At 42.0% G+C, this 21,176-nt stretch overlaps 1 protein-coding gene across 3 annotated transcripts in view; it reads right to left on the minus strand.

The window, feature by feature from the left end:
• Positions 1-1,887: 1,887 nt before the first annotated feature.
• The window catches only part of KPNA6 (karyopherin subunit alpha 6), a 60,700-nt gene continuing 41,411 nt past the window's right edge, over positions 1,888-21,176 (minus strand). For all 3 annotated transcript variants that reach the window (XM_081307565.1, XM_081307563.1, XM_081307564.1), the window contains 12 exons: positions 20,369-20,461; positions 19,477-19,576; positions 17,559-17,653; positions 16,729-16,860; positions 15,007-15,095; positions 14,070-14,169; positions 13,618-13,781; positions 13,361-13,439; positions 9,444-9,569; positions 8,904-9,031; positions 8,116-8,294; positions 1,888-7,045 (listed from right to left, as the gene is read on the minus strand). In XM_081307565.1, the coding sequence (XP_081163691.1) occupies positions 6,858-7,045; positions 8,116-8,294; positions 8,904-9,031; positions 9,444-9,569; positions 13,361-13,439; positions 13,618-13,781; positions 14,070-14,169; positions 15,007-15,095; positions 16,729-16,860; positions 17,559-17,653; positions 19,477-19,576; positions 20,369-20,461 (1,473 nt within the window). In that variant the 3' untranslated portion in view covers positions 1,888-6,857. The remainder of the gene's footprint in view (positions 7,046-8,115; positions 8,295-8,903; positions 9,032-9,443; positions 9,570-13,360; positions 13,440-13,617; positions 13,782-14,069; positions 14,170-15,006; positions 15,096-16,728; positions 16,861-17,558; positions 17,654-19,476; positions 19,577-20,368; positions 20,462-21,176) is intronic.

The following is a 21,176-nucleotide window of genomic DNA, read 5'->3' on the forward strand; positions in this document are numbered from 1 at the left end:
AGTAGGTGTTACAGACCAGATAATCTAGTAAAAGCTGAGTGTGGTGGTACAGGCCTGTAATCCCAGCTCCTTGGGAGGCTGAGGCAGGAGGATCCAAGTTTGAGGCCAGCCACAATAACTTTCAGACCCTGTCTCAAAATGAAAGATCAAAGGCTGGGTGTGGTGGGGCAGTCCTGAAATCCCAGCAGCTCCAGAGGCTGAGACAGGAGGATGGTGAGTTCAAAGCCAGCTTCATCAAAAAGCGAGGCACTGGGGGCTGGGGTTGTGGTTCAGAGGTAGAGTGCTCACCTAGCATGCATGAGGCACTGGGTTTGATACCCAGCTACCACATAAAAATAAAGATATTGTGTCCACCTATAATTAAAAATTTAAAACAAAACAAAAAAGTAAGGTGCTAAGCAACTCAGTGAAACCCTGTTTCTAAATAAAATATAAAATAGGGCTGGGGAGTGGCTCAGTGGTTAAGTGCCCCTGAGTTCAATCTGCCCTTACCGCCCCTCCCCCTAAACAAAAGAAAAATCAAGACAGCTGGGGATGCATTTCAGTGGCATCCCCCTCCCAAACAAAAGTCACTTTCTCCTATTAAGCAATATATATGCACAATGTTAGCACCTGCTAGACTTAGGGAACCAGTTGGCAGTGGACTTGATTATAGTAAAACAAAACAGCTCTTGCAGGTTTTGCTGAGCAGGAACTCAGGCCAATACTGCCAGGTAGTACTTTTCCAAGACTTATTTAGGCATGGTGTAAATTATTGGTGGGAGCACTTGCCTAGCATGAGTCCCTGAGTTCAATCTCCAGCTCAGAAAACAAAAACAAATGTTGGCAACTAATCACTTTATCTGCCATTCAGAATCTTCCTTGTGAGTTCAATCAATTTTCTGGTTGCTTGACTGTAATCTCTACTTTAGGAATTGATCTAAACCAAAGGGAGGAATTTGTGAACTTTTAACAGTCTTAAAAGAAGTGTAGAGTGGTGCTGAATTTGGAGTGGTCAGAATACTTCAGATTGCATTTTCTGGGATTTCTTTAAACTACAGTGACAGAACACAGATCAGTGATTGCTTGGGGTGGAGTAAGAAGCAGAAATTCCCAAGGGGCATGCTTAGTCAGCTTTTTTTTTGTTGACCTGACCAGCACAATGGTAGTGGAAGAAAAGTTTACTTGAGGGCTCAGAGTTTCAGAGGTCTTAGTCCATGGAAGGCCAGCCTTTATTCCTGGGGCTTGAGGTGAGACAAAACATCATGGTGGAAGAATGTGGCAGAGGGAAGCAGCTCACATCACCATGAAGCAAGAGAGCGAACTCCACTCTCCAGGTACAAAATATATGCCCCCAGAGCCACACCCCCAAAGCCCACCTCCTTCAATCACAACCTACCAGCCTTCAGCTATCAATTAATCCCTCATGGGATTAAATCATGGCTTGGGTTAAGGCTCTCACAACCCAATCATTTCTCCTCTGAAACTTCTTGCACTGTCTTACACGTGAGCCTTTGGAGGATGCCACATCTAAACTGGGCACATAAAAACTTTTAGAAATGATGGGTATGGGGGGAGGTCATGGAGGTGTTTATCTTGATTGTACTGATGGTTTCATGAGCACAAGTATCTCTTGTCAAATCACACACTTTAAATGTACAATTTATGAGTTCATTAAATTTCAATAAAGCCAATTAAATATAGTTGGAGCAGGTTGTTGTCTTTTTTGAGCTACATCTCCTAAGCTCAAGCTTTTCTCCTGTCTGAGCCTCTGAGGAGATTCACCTATACGTGCTACCATTTCACCCAAGTTGGTATAATTCTTATCTCCACTGCTGAGTTACAAATGAGAACGTATTCTCCTTGTTCACTTCTAGGATCACTCCAAACCAAAGAAGACGATTTAGAACTTTGCAACAGGTTTTTATTTTTGCTTTATATCTATTACAGTGTTTGTTTGAAACCTAAAGAAATACATTTTCTCTTCAAATTTGGATGTGTATATAAATATCATTTGTCTGGGCTCAGCACACTCAATGCCATGGTTTCTTGGCCTATGTCTGCTCTGAAATCATGAAGCTTTTTCTGTCTACCCAGGGGCCCTGAGAATGTGGAAAATGGCCAGAGTTTACAATTCTTAGAAAAATAAAAGCAAATGAGTTTTTTGGAAAGAAAAACAGGAGGATTTGATTCACCTTCTTAGGGTCCTTGGCGAGAAACCCAAGCTGTACCTTAGGGGGTTATCTTTTTGTTGGGTGGCTGAGACCTCATGTCCCCTTCCCTTGTTTTGTAAGGCAGTTCCCACAAAAGCTGGCTAAAAAAGCCAATACCCAAAACTTGGGTCTGAGGGTTTACGTAGTGTGGGCTCTTTAAGACATACTGAGTCAGAGGTTCCCACAGTCTCAGGATCTGAGCTCCGACTTCTTTCAGACCCCTGAGCATGGCTTCCAGGTTTCTCAAAACCAGCGCTGAAAAGTGAATCTACACAAGCAGGCAGGGCTAGTGTGTAGCAGAAGGATTCTGGTATGTGCTAATGTGGGCATCAGAAGTCATGCTGGCCCAAAAGTAGGCAGTAGGCCTAAGTCCCTGCAGAGAAACCACACAAACCTTTCTCCCAGGGTGTTTCTGGGCCCTCAAATTTAATTCTGCTGCTTTTTTCAGTGCCAGTTCTGGTCCTGCATGTAGTTCAGACCTGAAGCAAAATTCCCTCTCAGAGGAAAATGAGTTTTACTTCACAGATTTGGTTGTTCTTGACATCAAATTCTTCTGTTGTCTTGGTATTGGTGTTTTACTGGGGTCACAACTCAGGAGTTCACACCACCAGCCTTTTTGGTCTTTGAGACAGGGTCCCTTTAAGTTGCCCAGGCTGGACTCAAATTTGAGATCCTCCTGCTTCAGCCTCCACTGCACCCAGCTCTTGCTATGGTCTTATTCAGGGGTGGGGCTAGAGGATGGATAATAGGATGACTGCATCATTTACAAAGGTGTTGGCCACAGAACAGCTAATGCACACCCATTCACAGATCCATTCATACAGTGCCCAAATCTCAGCTTGTTTAACAAAACAATCAATCCAAAAGGTAAAATACTGGACAAGGTTGATCTAGAATGTGCAATCTTAAATGGCCTTGCAAAATCAACTCCGAACAGTCTTAGCCTTACCCTCAATACCAAGGTGTTACTACCTGGAAGAATGAATCTGCTGGTGGTTATGAGCATTTCCTTTGGTTCAGTGCACTAAACCTTGTACCCTTCTCCAGCCTTCCAGGGAACCCTCAGCTAGCCTGTCCCTCTTGAATCTCTGGAGTGCCTAGAGCAACCTGGAGAAACTGGCTCCCTGCCTTCAACAGAAAATCTAGAATCTGAACCCACAAAATGAATCTACTGAGGGATTCCAAGACAATGGATACAAAGTTGAGTGAGCCTAGGGGAAAAGAGATGAGGCCTGAACAAAAGAGCTGGGGCCTTCAAAGAGGGGCACATGGGGTGATTTCCATGGGTAGTTTCCTGCTTTCCAAGCAGGTAGACATGAGAAAATGAAAATACAGTACAGTCTGCTGAACAGTTTTCATTTTGAACTGGTTTGGCTTGAGAGAAACAGAGTCTGTGCCTAAGAGTCCTTTTCTTCTCCCTTAACTAAGAACAATAGCAGCTATAATCTGTGCAGTTTAGCTTTCTGGGACATGTCTTCCAGGGCAAAGAGGGTTGAAGCAGTAGATCTCTGCGAGATCCAGGTAAGGGGAACCCCAACAGTCTCTGAAAGCTGAAGTTACCTGCTCCTTGGAAGGTTCATTTATGCCCAGAGACCCAAGTAACCAGGCTGGCAAGCTGAGGGTGGAACCCATATGGTTCTGTCAGAAAGCTGCAGCCATTATGAAGTCCAGACAGGGATGGCTGGCAACTGAAGACAGACTTCTAAGACCATACACCCTATACCAGAAAAGATTTGGGGATGGGATGCCTAGAGGGGGTGGCAATAAAGAATAGCTGGCATTATTCAAAATAGTATCTGAATATATGGACTAAGATCTTAAAATGGATATATGAACCATGTGCCAACATACAAGGATTCCAAAAACATGCCTTGGCTTTTCTAGCTTCTACAGTGTCTGGGGAGCCCCTTCATCCTGGTAATAACATTCAGAAATTTGAAAGAAAGTTTTGCCCTCACTTAGGTCAAGGGCTGGAGTCCAGATAGGGGTTGTCCACAAAGACTGGCTCTCTAAAGATGACCAAAGGAGAGGAGGAGATACAAAAGATGATGTAACTGCTTCTGTGGACAGAAAGGAAGACTAAGGAGAAAACATGGTTCAGGGAAGACACAAGGCGCTTAGAGTTCACTTTTCTCTGAAATCTGTCCTTGAGTTGTGCCCCCAAAAGAATTCAGCCTTTGAAGTCTTTGGAGAAAACTGGTTTTAAGCAGGAGACAGATGACCAACAAAGTCTTCATCTGGTACAGAATGCAGATCTGAAACTAAAATAATTTTGAAGGAACAGTTGGGAAAGCACGACATTTATGTCTCACAATAAGACTGTAGCTTCGACGTCAAGGACTTAACCGTTGTTTGAGAGGTACAAAGTAGATCCTACTAAAATTGCTCTGCCCTTTGGACAAAGCCAATGGTGGTGGTAGGCTATTCTTTCTTTTTTTCTTTTGTGGTGCTGGGGATTGAACCCAGGGCCTTGTGCATGTAAGGCAAGTACTCTACGACTGGTAGGCTTTTCTGTTAACTATAGGACAGTTTTGTAATGGAGGCAGCAGGGTAAATGGAAAAGCTCCTGCCTTTTGCCTTCCTAGGAGATTGGGGGTTGGCAGCAATTTTTGCTAAGCTGATGAGTGGTATCTGCCTCAAAGCAGTATAACATTGGTATAATTTTTTCCATATCAACTACCAACCCTAAACCACCTTTCTCTAGAGCGAGACCTCAAAGATAGAAGCCAAGGACAAATTCAACACCAATGGTTGACAATAAGAACCTGAACTTTAGATCTATAAGCAGAGGGGTATAGTGTTTTACCTGAGCCAAAAGGGGATAAGAAGTGCAGTGCCAGGCAGGACACTTCTGACTAACCACAGTGAGGATGCAGGGGCAGGGCAGATTGTACCATCAGCACCATAGCTGGTCTACACTAAGCTGACAACTTCCTACACCCCCAACCTCAACAGTCAGGGATTACTATCATGTATAACCCATTCAGAGGCACAGGAAAGTCACTGAGGCACTGCACTAGCTTTACTCTGAGAGAAAGAAAAGGCATGTGTATTAAAATTGTCATAAAGAAGGGCAAACTCAAACCGGATACAAGGATCCCAAACAGGGAAGGTTACAACAGATCTCACAAAAATATTCAGGCTGCTAAGTTTCTATGATAATAGGAGAGGCAGCCATGTGTGGACAACAGCCTTTACTGATTTTGAAAAAGTAAGACTACTTTCTGGATTTCCTGATGGTAGACTCCACCAGCCTTGAGGCTGTCTTTGCTCTCTTTAGGTACTGGGACAATCAAACCATACTGACCTGCTTTATAAAGGTTCTAGAACTGAGGGCTGGTCCCAGCTGGTGGCCCAGACTATAACCAGAGAGGAAAAGGACCAAGTTCAGACCTTCTACGTGGGAGAGCCTCCACATTTCTTTTTTTGGTCTATCTTACAGTATATTCCTACTCACAGAAGTTACAGACAGTTCCTCCTAAGACCAATTAAGATTGACCTACCTAATTATATAGAATATAAAAAAATACAGAACATTTTAACATTCTCTCCTTTGGAAGTAAAATATACATGATCCAACTATGGAAGAGGAAGAAGAAAGGCTAAGGGCAGGGATCCCTGACTATCCCAATACATGACACTCTCACTCCAATCTCCTCTGCAACTTTATGGGTCACCAGAGCAAGGACTTTCTCCTCAGGAGAAAGGAAGGACCACAGCCCCCTGTCTTGAGCTTAGAAGAAAATACAGTCACCTCAGAGGTTCACTCAACTCTGAGGGGAATTTTCAAGTAAACAAATGAAGTTGGGTTGCACCATTCAGAAGGTGGGTAGGAAACATGGGGGTCAGTAGCTACACAGGAGAAGCCCTGCCTGAAGGCCTGTGTTCCTTCCCTCTACTCCCATGGTGTACTTGCCCCAGGGGAGTGAGGGGGTCTCCCAAATTAAAGAGGTCTGGGCAAATGTTCAGAGGAGAGAGGGGCCTATATCTCATGATGGCCTCCCCATCAGCCTCTAGTCCCAGACAATGCTGGCAGCTGGGATTCCTAAAATCAGGAACTCATGGTCTTAGGAAGAGCAACCTTAATACAAGAAAAATGTGCAAAAGAAAAAAAAATTAAATAACTCAATCCAAGCATATAAGATTAATATTCTGTCAGAGCAAGAACACTTTGTTTTGGATTTCTCCCTTCCCCTCCCACCTCCCACCTCTGGAATATTCCATCTGCTCAAGTACCCAAGATAAGAATTACACAGATAAGGGCAGAGGACTGGGAAAGATGAAGGAAGATAAAAGGAAGGAAGTCACCACTAAGATAAAAAGAAAAAAAAAAAAAAAAGGTGCAAAATGATTACCTCAGTCCTCCTTTGTCTACCCCTGGGCTCATGGGTTAAAGACATGTGTGCAGCCAAAATATAGTGTAAGGAAGAAAAACCCAACACGTCCCCTTCTTGTCACAAAACCCAAATGTGAGCCTCAGATGGTTCTGTCAGTCCAGAGGGTGCTCCCTCCAGGGAAGGGGGCGGAGCAGGTCAAGAGCACAGTCTCCAGGGCAGCAGGTGTGTGGTGGCTGATGGTGGGGGGGCTGTTTTCCCGCCCACCAGAGGGCTGCTCCTCTGCTGGTTGGTGGTGCTTCCCATTCCCTCCCCTCCCCGGAGGCAGACATTATAGCTGGAAGCCCTCCATGGGGGCCTCAGGCTGCTGGAAGATGAACTGCTGTTGCGTTTCATCCACTTGGGGAGCCAGGCTGCTATCATCGTCTTCTACACCAAAGTAGTGCTCAATAAGATCGAAGGCCTTCTGGTAGATCTCCTGGTTCTCATGGCTCTGGAGAAACTCAATTTTATCCAAGCCTATGGTGGCACGAAGGAAGGAGGGAGAGGGAAGTGTAAGTACTTTTCTTTGGGTCTATGAACATTTGTGAACTTTTCCTTCATGAGGCATTTAATGTTAACAAACACAAAAAGATATGATTGCTCTTTAACCTAAAAGAATCAAGCTCTCTTGCCCAAACTACAGAATCCCACAGGAATGAGACCAAAATATCACTTAAAAACCAGATATTCTAGTCCTGATTCTGCTTTAAACTAGATTGGGCAAATCATTATTTGCTTCTCTTATCATGGATGCATGATGAGTCAATCCAGCACTCTTATGGGAATGTACTAGAAATTCTGCTGGAAACACATACCTTCTAGCTCCTGGTACTATTATCAGTTTTGTATCTTTATCTTCCCATCTGTACCACACCTACGTATCAGGTGGAGCCAATAAGAAAAAGAAATTATCTACTGCTCCTCAGAGGGAGAAGGGACTGGTGGGATAAAACCCTGAATTTGATGGGGCTGTAGCTGTGGCTCAGTGGCAGAGCACTTGCCTAGCACATGTGAGGCACTGGGTTTGATCCTTAGAAACAAATATAAATAAAATAAAGGTATTTTGTCCACCTGCAACTAAAAAAATATTAAAAAAAAAAACAACAATTAAATGAAACTCTGGGGCTGGGGATGTGGCTCAAGCGGTAGCGCGCTGGCCTGGCATGCGTGCGGCCCGGGTTCGATCCTCAGCACCACATACAAACAAAGATGTTGTGTCCGCCAAAACCCAAAATAAATAAATATTAAAAAAAAAATGAAACTCTGGATTTGAAACATGATACAGATCTTAGCTCTATCTCGTTACTTAGTACATGCCTGCTTCTTTAGGAATATCTGAAACCCTGTGGATGGCAGAACTTGGCTAGCATAGGAGTTCTTCACTGGTTTTGGAGACAGACAAGGCTCACGTAAGCTATGGATGCTTGCTAACCCCTCTCCCCCTCAACATACATATTTGTCTTTGGCTTTGGAGGCCTACAGTCCCAGGTTCTAACTTAGAATCTTTCCACTTAAGGGAGAGGTGAGGTCAGGAAAAGGGAACATACCATAGGCTTCTTCAATGAGGCCACAGTAGGGATTGACCCCTGAGCCACTGCGCTTGCCCTCTTGCTCTCCAAGCCGAAGAATGTTCTCTAGTCCATTGAGGGCCACTTGCACAATCTTTGAATCCATCACAGTCAGCAAGTCACACAGCGGTTTGATACAGCCCAGTGACACCAGGTACCTAGGAGCCAGAGATGAGGCAAGTTTAAAATTAATGCAGAGCAAGTAAAGTGCTAGGCAGGTGCTTGTCTTGTGGATTTCTGTCATACATGTCAACATTCTCAGCAATCTACACCCTGCCCCCTTTTTTCTGGATAGCACCACATAAAAATAAACAAAAACATGCTAAGGATTGAACCCAGTGCCTCACATGGGCTAGGCAAGCACTCTTCCACTGAGCTACAGCCCCAGTGCCCAGCAATCCACATTTACTGAGTTATCCATCCCTTCTCTGAGTCATCCATCTCTCTAGCCTGCCAGTTATTGGTCTAGTTCATTTTGTCTAGTTCATGTAGGTGTATGAATAATGGAAATTACACTGATTTCAGGTAGGGGAGGGATGGTTGTGTCTCTGCCAAAGGTTTCTATTCTCAGGGAAAAGAGGCACTATAAGTCATGGTCTATAGGAATCTATTCCAAATTCCATTATCACTGTAGCAGCTTACCATTTAAAACTTATTGCAGCTGCACCCAGGGCAAAACTATCCTAGTAAAAGCAGTTTATAGGATATTTGTAAACTATAAGCAAAGAAGGAGAAAACACATATCATTCAAGAGAGGAATATAATACCTGATCTGCTCAGGGGTTCCTCCTGATGTGGCATTGGTGATGGCCCAGGCTGCTTCTTTCCTTGTACGAAATTCTGCTTTCTGAAGGATTTCAATCAACACAGGGAAGATGTTTGCATCTATGACAGCCTTGAAAGAGAATTGAGGAAAGGGGCATGGAGGGAGATAGTCAGCTCAAGGAGAGAAAGCAAATCCAGCTCAAAAATGAGTTAAGAATTAGGTATCATCCTCTGCCTAGGAATTCTTTGTTTTTCCCACATATGAGATAACCTAGCTTTCACTACACAGGATCTTTGACCAATAGCACACTGACTATAATTTCTGGGTTTACTTATTATTTTTATTTTTTTTGCAGGGGAAGGTTGCTGGGATCTAATACAAGATTTTGTGCATGCTAGGCAGGAGGACCACTGCTGAGCTCCACTCCTAGAACCTTGAACCCAATTTCTAAAGGAAAAACATTCTTTTTCTGGAAGTAAAAAACCCAGACTTCCATATCATGATGCATCCCCAGATCCCTCAATTTCTCTGTTTGTTCTACCTGTATTTGAGCCCTGTTGCCAGCAGTGATATTTGAAATGGTCCAGCAAGCTTCCTTCCGGATTGACTCCTTGGAGCTGCTCAGCAAATGGAGGAGGCAAGGGAGGGCTGAACAGTTAAGAATGACCTAGAACACCGTAAGAACAGAAAATGGAACAAAAATCAGATATTTGAACTTAATAAAAATTAAAAAGGTTGTGTACTGAGACTTATAAACAAGCCAGGCACAGTGGTGCATACTTGTAATCCCGGCTACTTGGGAAGCTGAGGCAGGAGGATTTGCAAATTCAAGGCCAGTTGGGCAACTTAGGCAATTTTTGCCTCAAAATAAAAAATAAAAAGGGCTGGGAATGTAGCACACAGTGATTGAGTGTCCCTGGGTTTAATCCCCAGTACCAAAACAACCACAGAGAGAAAATACTTATCTGATAATTAATATCCAGTACAAAAAAGAACTTACAACTAAATAACAAAATAACCTCCTAAATAACCAATTAAAAAATAAAAGTGGGGCTGGGGTTGTAGCTCAGTGGTAGAGTACTTGCCTAGCATGTGTAAGACCCTGGGTTTGATCCCCAGCAGTATATAAAACTAAATAAACAAAATAAAGGTATTGTATCCACCTACAACTAAAAATATGAAAAAGAAATAAAAATGAAAGTGGTTGTGTATGCTTCCAATCCCAGTAACTTGGGAGGCTGAGGTAAGACTGCTAGTTTGAGGCCAACCTCAGCACATTTAGTGAGAACCTCAGCAACTTAGCAAAAACCTGTCTCAAAATAAAAAATAAAAAGGACTAAGGATATAGATCAGTGGTAAAGCACCCTTAGGGTCAACCCCCAAGTACCTTCCCAAAACAACAACAAAAAAGGCAAAGAAGGGTTGGGGTTGTGGCTCAGCAGTAGAGCGCTCGCCTAGCAAGTGCGAGGCCCTGGGTTTGATCCTCAGCACCACATAAAAATAAATAAATAAAATAAAGATTATATTGTGTTCAATTAAAAAAAAAAGGCAAAGGACTTGAATAGACTTCTCTCCAAGAAAGATATTTAGATGGTCAAATAAGCACACAAAAAGATGCTCAACATCACTAATCAGGGATATGCAAATCTACCCACAATGAGATATCACTTTATACCCATTAGGATAGTTGTTATAAAAACAACAAAAAACTCCAGAAATAACAAGTGTTGGAAGGATGTAGAGAACCTGGTACACACTGGAATCTGGAATACAAAATGATGTAGCAGCTAAAAAAAGCAATATGATGGTTCCTCAAAAAAATTAAACATAGATGAGTGTAGTGCTCCATGCTCGTAATCCTAGCTATTCAGGAGGCTGAAGCAGCAGGATCAAGGCCAAACTGGGCATTTAGTGAGAGTCTGTCTCAAAAAATTAAAAGGACGGGAATGTAATATAGAGAGAGTACTCCTGGGCACAATCCCTAGCACTGCAAAACAAACAAACAAACAATAAATACGAAACATAAAACCATCCAATAATTACACTGGTGGGTGTATACCCACAGAAGCAAAAACATGAACCTGAACAAATATTTGTACAATAATAATGTTCGTAATAGCATTATTAATAGAAGCTTCAAGGGTAGAAACAACCCAAATGTCCACAGACAATGGATTTGAAAAAATGTGGCATATACATATAATGGAATATTATTTCACCTTACAAAGGAAATTGACACATGGTACATGGATGAACCCAGAAGGAGTAACTTATTATGCTAAGTGAAATAATCCAAACAAAATAAATTCCATTTATATGAGGTAGTTACAGAAGTCAAAGTCACACAGACAGTAGAATGGTGGTTACTAGAGTACAGACGATGAAAGAATGGGGAGTTATTGTGTAATGGGTATAGAGTTTCAGTCTGAGACAATGAAAAGTTCTATAGATGGATGGTAGTGATGACTGAATAACAATGTGATTATATTTAATGTCACTGAACTATATACTTGGAAATGGCTAAAATGATAAATTTTGTTATATCTTAATGTTTGAGTACAGCATGCAAATACATGGATGCACATACCCACATCTCACACACATACACAAAATGATTTAGAAAATGAGGGTATGTGTGTAAGTGAGAGATTCCTCACTTATAAAATCAAAAAGGTCTGGGGATGTGGATCAGTGGTTAAGCAAAAAAAAAAAAAAAAAAAAAGGAATCCCACAAAATTATGCCAACTACAAGAATACCCATATCTTTTTTTTTATATATATATATTTTTTAATATTTATTTTTTAGTATCGGCAGACACAACATCTTTGTTGGTATGTGGTGCTGAGGATCGAACCCGGGCCGCACGCATGCCAAGCGAGCGCGCTACAGCTTGAGCCACATCCCCAGCCCCCCCCCCCTTTTTTTTTTGACAGCGAAGTACCAGGGATTGAACTTGGGCACTCAACCACTGACCCACGTCCCCAGCCCTATTTTGCATCTTATTTAGAGACAGGGTCTCACTGAGTTGCTTAGTGCCTCACCATTGCTAAAGCTGGCGTTGAACATGCGATTCTCCTTTCTCAGCCTTTGGAGCCTCTGTGGAATACCTATACCTCTAGCCAGGGGAAACTGGCTACTGTGTCCTCACTGGAGAGGTTTTCTTTTATTTATTTATGTATGTATGTATGTATGTATGTATGTATTGGGGATTAAACACAGGGGCATTTTACCACTGAGCTACATTCCCAATTCTTTATTTACTGAGACAGATTCTCATTAAATTACTTAAGGCAGGGGCTGGGTTTGCAGCTCAGTGGCAGAGCACTTACCTCACACATGTGAGGTACTGGGTTCGATCCTCAGCACCACATAAAAACAAACAAAATAAAGAAATTGTGTCCATCTATAACTAAATTTTTTTTTTTTAATCACTTAAGGCAGAAGTTGCTGAGGCAGCTCTCAAATTTATGATTCTCCTGTTTCAGCCTCCAGAGTCACTGGGATTATAGGCATGTACCATCATGACCACCTAGAGGTTATTTTTTTTTGAAACGAGATCTCACTATGTTGCCCAGGGTAGTCCCAAACTCAGGCTTGGGTTGAGGATGTAGTCCAGTTAGAGTACTTGCCTATATGGCAAGGCCCTGGATTCAATCCCCAGTACCAGAAAAACAACAACAAAACAAAATTGGGGCTGGGGATGTGGCTCAAGTGGTAGTGCGCTCGCCTGGCATGCGTGCGGCCCGGGTTCGATCCTCAGCACCACAAACAAAGATGTTGTGCCCGCCGAAAACTAAAAAATAAAGATTAAAAAATTCTCTCTCTCTCTGTCTCTCACTCTCTCTTTAAAAAAAAAAAAATTAAAGAAAGAATACTGTAATGATGTCAAACTCCTGGGCTGAAGCAATTCTCCTGTCCCAGCTTCTACAGTCAGTGGGATTACACCCACGCCTGGCTTGGAGGTGCTTATATTAACATGAGGTAATGTCGATGGGTTCCTAAAGGTCTAGGATAGAGGGGTGTAGGTTTCCATATCTCAAAAGGATCGCAGCTCAGACTTAACTTTATAATATCCCACTCAGTGCAGTTATTGTATTTTGTTTTCTTTCACAAGAACTAATTGGATGATGATGATCAGATTCTGATTTGTAGAAGAAATGAAGAAACCAATCGACTGTGATCATATAGAGCTGGCAGAGCTGGAATTGTTTTACTCAAGACTATGCTTTCTCTGCTATGCCATGCCACCTTCCATCAGGCAGGAAAGTTCTCTACAATGCTCTCCCATAGCTGGCCTGAATTGACTGAGGATGTAGTTCAGTGGTAGAGTACCTGCCCAGCACATAAGAGACCCTGGATTCAATCCCTAGGATCACCAAAAAAAAAACCCCAAAACAAACAAACAAAAAAAATTATAATTAGTTTTAGTTAGGATACTAGACATTCCTTTTCCTTACCTGGGTCTGGATGTCATCCCCAGTGACAATGTTACCCACAGCTCTCAGGGCAGGAGAAGCCACTTTGTTATCGTTGTGCCTACAGAGGAGAAGATCTGATCAGTGGAGAGCCAGCATACCATATTCAGCACTGCTGATCACCAGGGCTGGCAACAGCCTCATGCCTCCACACCTGAGTAGGACAACAAACTGCTAGCTGCAGCTCTTTGGCATGAGCTTGGAGAACCTTTGGGAACCTTTACCCTGAAACCACTCACATCAAAAGCTCTACCAATCTCCGGCAGACTCCAGAGTCTATGACTGCTTGGATCTTCTCATTGGGGCCATCAGACAGGTAAGAGAGAGCCCAGCAAGCATCTGCCAGTAAGTCTGAGTCACTGCTGAAGAGTAGGCGAGATAGTACAGGCAAACAAGGAGAGACCTGTTGGAAGCAGAGTGAGAAGGACTCACACGGGGACAGGGTTACATCAGCTCTATTACTAACACTAACATTGCTAACCCCTGCCCCAAGAAGTAATTCTAGATCCTGGGGAATCTCTATTATTAAACCTCAGGCCTACTTTTCACTTTTACCATCTAGGCATGCAAGATCACCTACTTTACTAACAACTGACTCTTGAGATTTGAGACTCAAAGGGAAATCTAAAGACATTAAAAACTCCACATGATGAATCAACTATCCTCAGGGACTGAGAAGCAGCTCTCTTACCTTTGCGAACTCTGGGGGTGGATTCTTCCCTCGGCAGAGATTTGACAGGGCCCAGACTGCATTCCGTGTCATTGTCAGACGTGTGGACTTGGTGAGGAGTCTGAAGGAAAGAGCAAAGCCAGATCCTAAGCACTGATGCCCTGGCATAGGTGCTCAAACCCCAGAGGAAGGGGAGAAATCCAATCAGACCCTAAGACTCTAGCAGCCACTTTCTCGTAGAACTAAACTAATAGAGTGATTTGGCTGGCTTCTGCAGAGGACCGCTGTGGCTAGTTAACACCATAGATAACAGGGACCAAACAGAGGACAGACTTTAAGTAAGCCTGAAAGATTTTAAGTAGGACACATTGTGCCCCTAAGTCTGTGCACAATTCCTGTACAAAGAGTAGGAGGGTGTTAGGCAGTAATGGAATGATTTCCTATCACTTTCCATTCTCAAGAAAGTGACACTGGTAGTCTATGAGCAAGAGAAGTTCATTCATATCTTTTGGTTTAGATGTAGCTTACTCTAATATGGGGTGGAGAAGGGAATGAGAGAGGGGCCTAGATGACTTTCCATGGGGCCTTTGATCTATGATTTACAACAAAATTGTCCAATGTATCTATGAATAACCCTACAGCAAATCAATACATTTTAGAGAATGTTGGATTTCTTTTCTCCTTGGTTCAATGAAGCAGATATGACAAACATAAGGTTCTACAGAATTACGAGGTTAAGGAACATGGCATTCCTTAACACAGACCAGGGACAAAAGTTTCTTAGTCTCAAAATGTATCTTTTATGTAAAGTAAAAGATAAAATTTTTGAGGATCGGAATGCACTTCTAAGGTTTTTGTATTTATCTGTTATCTTTAGAGATCAAGTAAATTGTCCCCAAATGACCTGGCACAAGGCCATCTATAGATGCCCCAGGTGCAAATAATTTTAATTACTCACGTTAACAAAGGATTAAGGATGGAACAGTTCAAGACGTAATCTCGGCAAATGGAACTATCTCCAGCTATGTTTCCTAGGGCCCAGACTGCCTGAAAAGGGGATAATAAAACTGTCATCAACAGAGCCTGGTACCTTCTGTAATAACCTTGTATTCAGTCCTGCAGAATACCCAGTAGGCTGAGAACAATGTCAATCAAGGCCTGAGACATACTAAACAAGCTCAGGAAACCTCCCTGTGAAAGTCCTTATTGAGCACATGTTCTACAAGGAATTTTCCCTTAGGAAGTCATGGTTCAGTAGAGGAAGACAGTACTGCTGTCTCCAGAGAAACCAAATCCAGAACCCACCATCCTGACACCCCAGGAAAATAAGTGACCAGAAAGTTGTATTCTAATAGCCATCCTGGAAGCCAACTCTATACCTAGCAATGGAGGAAAGATCCCATTAACTACTCTTCCATTTCCATTCAACTAGCAAAAATTCAGTGGGGGAAATGGAAGTTCTTTTTATTTTTGATACTAGAGATTGAAGCCAGTGGTGCTTAACTACTGAGCCACATTCCTAGCCCATTTTATTTTGGGATGGTCTCACTAAACTGCTTAGAGCTTTGCTAAATTGCTGAGGCTGGTTTTGAACTTGTGATCCTCTGGCCTCAGCCTCCTAAATCGCTGGGATTACAGGCTTGAGCCACTATGCTCAGCCTGGAAGTCCTACCTATATCTCCATATTCTGTGAGTACTGAATTACTGTTGTGTCTCTTCCAACATTACTTCTGACACAAAATATATGGAATTCTTCCCACACTAACAATTATCTGACACTATGTGTCCAATAATTTCATTCTGACACTAACTCTTGAAGTTAGCAAATGCCACAGGTCAGTTCCAGAAGACACCCCCCCCCCGCCTTCAGATACCAGTCACAAGCCCTAGGGACCACCTGGTACTTCTGACTGATCAACTATAAAACTGGGGATTCCTACATTTCTTTTTTTTTTTTTAATTTTATTTATTTATTTTTATTTATTTATTTATTTTTTAGTTTTCGGCGGACACAACATCTTTGTTTGTATGTGGTGCTGAGGATCGAACCCAGGCTGCACGCATGCGAGGCGAGCGAGGCGAGCGCGCTACCGCTTGAGCCACATCCCCAGCCCGATTCCTACATTTCTTTCTCAGATTTGATAATTAATTGGAATGACACAGAGAATTCAAGAAAACATCACATTTACCCAGTATATTATAAAAGATAAGGCTCAGGAACAGCCAAATGGAAGAGATGCATGGGGAAAGGTATGGAGTAGGAGAGAGTGGAGATGCAAAGCCTCCGTGCCCTCTGACACTTTTCTAGCACATGGATGTGCTTGCCAACCCAGGAAGTTCCATTGTTCAAGAGTTCTTATAATCCCATCTCCAGACTCCTTCATACCACTTCCTGGGGATATGTGTGGGAGGTGGGGCTGAGTTCCCACCCTTTAATCCTACATTTCATCTTTCTGGTGACCAAAATCATCTGAAGGCTACCAAGAGGTTCCCCTCTAAGTCACTCATCCCATATATTCAGGTGTGTTCCAAAGGAGTTCTATAAGCAACAAAAGATGCTTATCACTCAGAAAATTCCCACCAATTTAAGAGCACTACGCCAAGAACTGGGACAAAGATACACACACACACTTTTTATATTATTGATGCCATTAAGAATTTAGCAAAATGTGAGCGTTACCTGTTCCTGTACATCCTCAAAGTCCGAGTTAAGCAGCTCTATAAAAATGGGAACAGCCCCTGCTTCAATGACAATTTTGGTCTGCTGAGAGGTTCCAGAGGCAATGTTTGTTAGAGCCCAGGCAGCTTCAAACTGAAAGTGAGATTAAGCCATGATTGAGAGGTCTGAGCAATCATGCCTACCAGTTGGTTCAAAACACTAAGCCTCTTGCCCATGAGTGAAAACAAAATCAAACACAAGTCTCTCCCCTCCCCACTTTAAATTGGGGGAAGAGCACTGATATGACACTGACACATGGTAAAGATGGAACTGGGCTTATATGGGCTTTATTTAATCCTGCACCACCATACCACCATGGGTCACTCTGAAGTACATATATACTGGGAAATGCTTAAATCTAGCTAATGTGAGGCTAATGTTACCTCACATTAGCTAAGTTTAAGAGAATTTTTTTTTCCTACTAGGGTTCAGACCCAGGATCTCATGCATGCTAATTAAGTATTCTATCATGAGTACGTCTCCAGCCCTTTTTATTTTTTATTTTGAGATAGGGTCTTGCTAAGTTCCCAGGCAGGCCTAAAACTTGATCCTCTTGTCTCAACCACCCAAACAGCTGGGATTACAAGCGTGTACCACAATGCCTGGTACATTGAGATTGTTTGAGATTTTGGCTCTCTTCTTTGAAGCTAAGACCTCTGAGGGAAACTGACAATTCCCTTAAATGTTTCTTCATATTACTATTGTCTATTTCCTGAGAGATGCAGAAACATCTCACTGTAATTTCTTGGATGAAGGGCTTTCATCTGGTCATGCATTCCCCTAGGCTTTACCTGTAATGTACAATTCTCATTCCTCTTCAGAAACTCTACAAACCGATCAACTACTCCTGGAGTGTTGATAACTTCATCTATTGGTGGACTAGGCTCTGGAAGAGTTAAGAGGGGGAAAGATGAAAAGTAAGGAGAGGCTTTGGCTAATCCGTTTACTGGGGTGAATTCACAATCTTTCTTAGATATTTCTGACCACCCTTACAAACATTCCCAAATACTCTTTTGGTAAGATTGTTTTAAAAATACCTTCTCATTTCTGAACTGCATAATATAGGTGTCATGCTGAAGTATAAAATCATTCCTAATTTAGATATGCTTACTTTGATCTACTGAATGAATGTAAGTGCAAAATGATAAGGGAAAGAAGAAAGTCCAAAGGATGAGCACATTTTCCCTTCTAAGACCAGTAGTCCTTTCTTGGGAGGAATGCTTAATATACTGGAGTAAGAAGTATTTTTCCTATCATACATCATATATATTCATACTATTATTTTTTTTTTCCCTTTGGTACTGGGGCAGGCTGCCCCCCCCTTTTTTGTGGGGGTGGGGGTAATGAAGATTATAGGCATGCACCACTGTGTGCCCAGCTCACACAACCAATATTTTTTAAAATATTTTTTTAGATGTTGATGGACCTTTATTTTATTCATTTATTTATATGCAATGCTAAGAATCGAACCTAGTGCCTCACACATGCTAGGCAAGCGCTCTACTACAGAGTCACGATCAGTATATTTGGGTTGGGATTGTGGCTCAGCGGTAGAGGGCTTGCCGAGCACTTGCGGGGCCCTGGGTTTGATCCTTAGCACCACCACATAAAAATAAATAAATAAAGATATTGTGTCCAGGGCTGGGGATGTGGCTCAAGTGGTAGCATGTTTGCCTGGCATGCATGTGGCCTGGGTTTGATCCTCAGCACCACATACAAAGATGTTGTGTCCGCCGAGAACTGAAAAATAAATATTAAAAAACACACTCTCTCTCTCTTAAAAAAAAACAAAAACAGATATTGTGTCCAACAAAAACTAAAAAATAAATATTAAAAAAAGGAAGTATATTTACCCTCTGCATCTGTATATCCAACCAAATGTCTGTCAAGAATATTTGCAAACCCTGGGATATAGTTCAGTAGTAGAGCACCATGAATTTGATCCCCAGTACCAAAAGGGAAAAAAAAAATCTATATAGACTTTTCCCTGTTTGTCATTATTTCCTAGATAATGTAACAATTATTTACATAGCATTTATACTGTATTAGGTATTTAATAATCTGGGGATGAACCTAGAGTATATCAGAGGATAGGTATAGGTTAATACTATGCTATTTTATGTAAGAAATCCCAATTGCCTGTAGAGATTGAGGGGGGGTGGGAGAGAAGGACATAAGTAAGGAGATTAAAAACTGCTGAGTGTAGGGGATAGCTTGACATTTTTATTTTTATTTATTTTATTTTTTTTAGAGAGAGAGAGAGAGAATTTTTCAATATTTATTTTCTAGTTTTCAGCGGACACAACATCTTTGTTGGTATGTGGTGCTGAGGATCGAACCCAGGCCGCACGCATGCCAGGCGAGCGCGTTACCGCTTGAGCCACATCCCCAGCCCCAGCTTGACATTTTTAGATAGAAGTAAAGGGTGAAATAAAAAGGTAGGTAGGGGGCTGGGGTTGTAACTCAGTGGTACAGCGTTTGCCTTGCAAGCATGAGGCCCTGGGTTTGATCCTCAGCACCACATAAAAATAAACATGAAGATATTATGTCCACCTATAATTAAAAAAATAATTAAAAAAAAAAAAGAGAGAGAGATGCCAAAGCCAGAAGGGTTAGAGCAGAATAATCAAGAGGCAGAACAGTTGATACTAGTAAAAGGAAAGAAGCTAAATCATATAGGGTTTCTTCAAAAATGACTAGACTTTATACCTTTGGAGAGCAGTTTCCGGAATTTCTGTGTGGTTGCTAATTGCAAGTCAGAATCATCAGAAAAGAGCATCTCCACCATCTCTCTTGTGATCACACTCTCCTAGAATATAAAACAAGTTTAGGACTTTGCAAACCAACACCAGAACCAAATGTGAACACAGATGTAAACACACTTTTTTTTTTCTTTTGGTACTAGGAATTGAACTCAGGGGCACTTGACCATGAGCCACATACCCAGTCCTATTTTGTATTTTATTTGCCTCCTGTCTCAGCCTCCCAAACCGTTGGGATTATAGGCATTCGCCACCACACCCAGCTGTGAGCACACACTCTTGCTTGGCATCCTTCTTTTAAAAATTTTAGGGTAAGAGGATGGCATAGTAGCTTAGGAGAGAGCGTTCGTTTAACCCATGGCTGCTTCAAGTTGGAACATTTAGAAGTGATTCCTAATCTCTGAAGCAAAAAATGGCTTCTCTTATGTTTCCTCAGGTGTTTCTATCAGAGATAAATCCTTTTTGACTCTTTAAACTGACCAGGTGGAGCATGCCTGTAACCCCAGTGACTTGGGAGGCTGAGACAGGAGGATTGCGAGTTCAAAGCCAGCCTCAGCAAAAAGCAAGGCGCTAAGCAACTCAGTGAGACCCTGTCTCTAAATAAAATACAAAATAGGGCCAGGGATGTGGTTCAATGGTCAAGTACCCCTGAGTTCAATCCCTAGTACCAAAAACAAACAAACAAAAAACAACCAAACCCTGACCATCTATAAAATGGCCCATGGAAGAAAGAGCTTAGCATTATTGGCAAAGCTACTAAATGACATGAACCATCCAATTTCTATTTTGTAGAAGCAAATATGTCCCTGGTCTGCATCAGGCACATACAAGGGCCTTACCCCAGTTGTAGAGCTCACATAGGAGTCCATGAGGAGACTATCAAACATGGCGGCTTCTTCATTAATCAGCTCCACATTTCTTCGTTTAAAAAGCTAAAAGTAAAGTGAAGAAAAATGGTAAGACTACTCACTGAAACAAACCAAATCAAAACACCAATAATCCAATGTTAAATTATGGCATAACTGACAAGCAAATGGTAAAGTAACTGAGAAAAGGATGCCAAGCTTTAAATACTGACATGGAATAATACCACAAAGCTTTATTCTTTCTTTTATTTAAACTATTATTTATCCTGATGTGGTGCTGAGGATTGAACCCAGGATCTCACATGTGCTAGGTGTGCACTCTACCGCCAAGCCACAACCTCAGCCCTATATATAGCTTTATTCTTATGTTACATCAATAGAATTGTTCACTTTTCAAAAAAATTTTTTTTTACTGACTGGCCTGGTGGCAGACACATATAATTTCAGTGGCTCAGGAAGCTGAGGCAGGAGGATCTCGAGTTCAAAGCCAGCCTCAGCAACTTAGCAAGGCCCTAAGCAACTCAGAGACACCTTGTCTCTAAATAAAATATAAAAAAGGGTGGGGATGGGGCTTAGTCAGTGGCTAGCACACCTGGGTTCAATTCCTGGCAATTAAAAAAAAAAAATTGGTTCTGGGTATTGAACCTGAGACATTATTAACCACTGAATCATATCCCTAGATCTTTTCAAATTTTTATTTTGAAATAGGTTCTCACTAAATTGCTGAGGCTGATTTTGAACTTGTGATCCTCCTGCCTCAGGCTTCTGGGCTGCTAGGATT

Source organism: Spermophilus citellus (genome assembly GCF_964194105.1).
Source record: "Spermophilus citellus genome assembly, chromosome: 9".
In the NCBI taxonomy this organism is placed as follows: domain Eukaryota; kingdom Metazoa; phylum Chordata; class Mammalia; order Rodentia; family Sciuridae; genus Spermophilus; species Spermophilus citellus.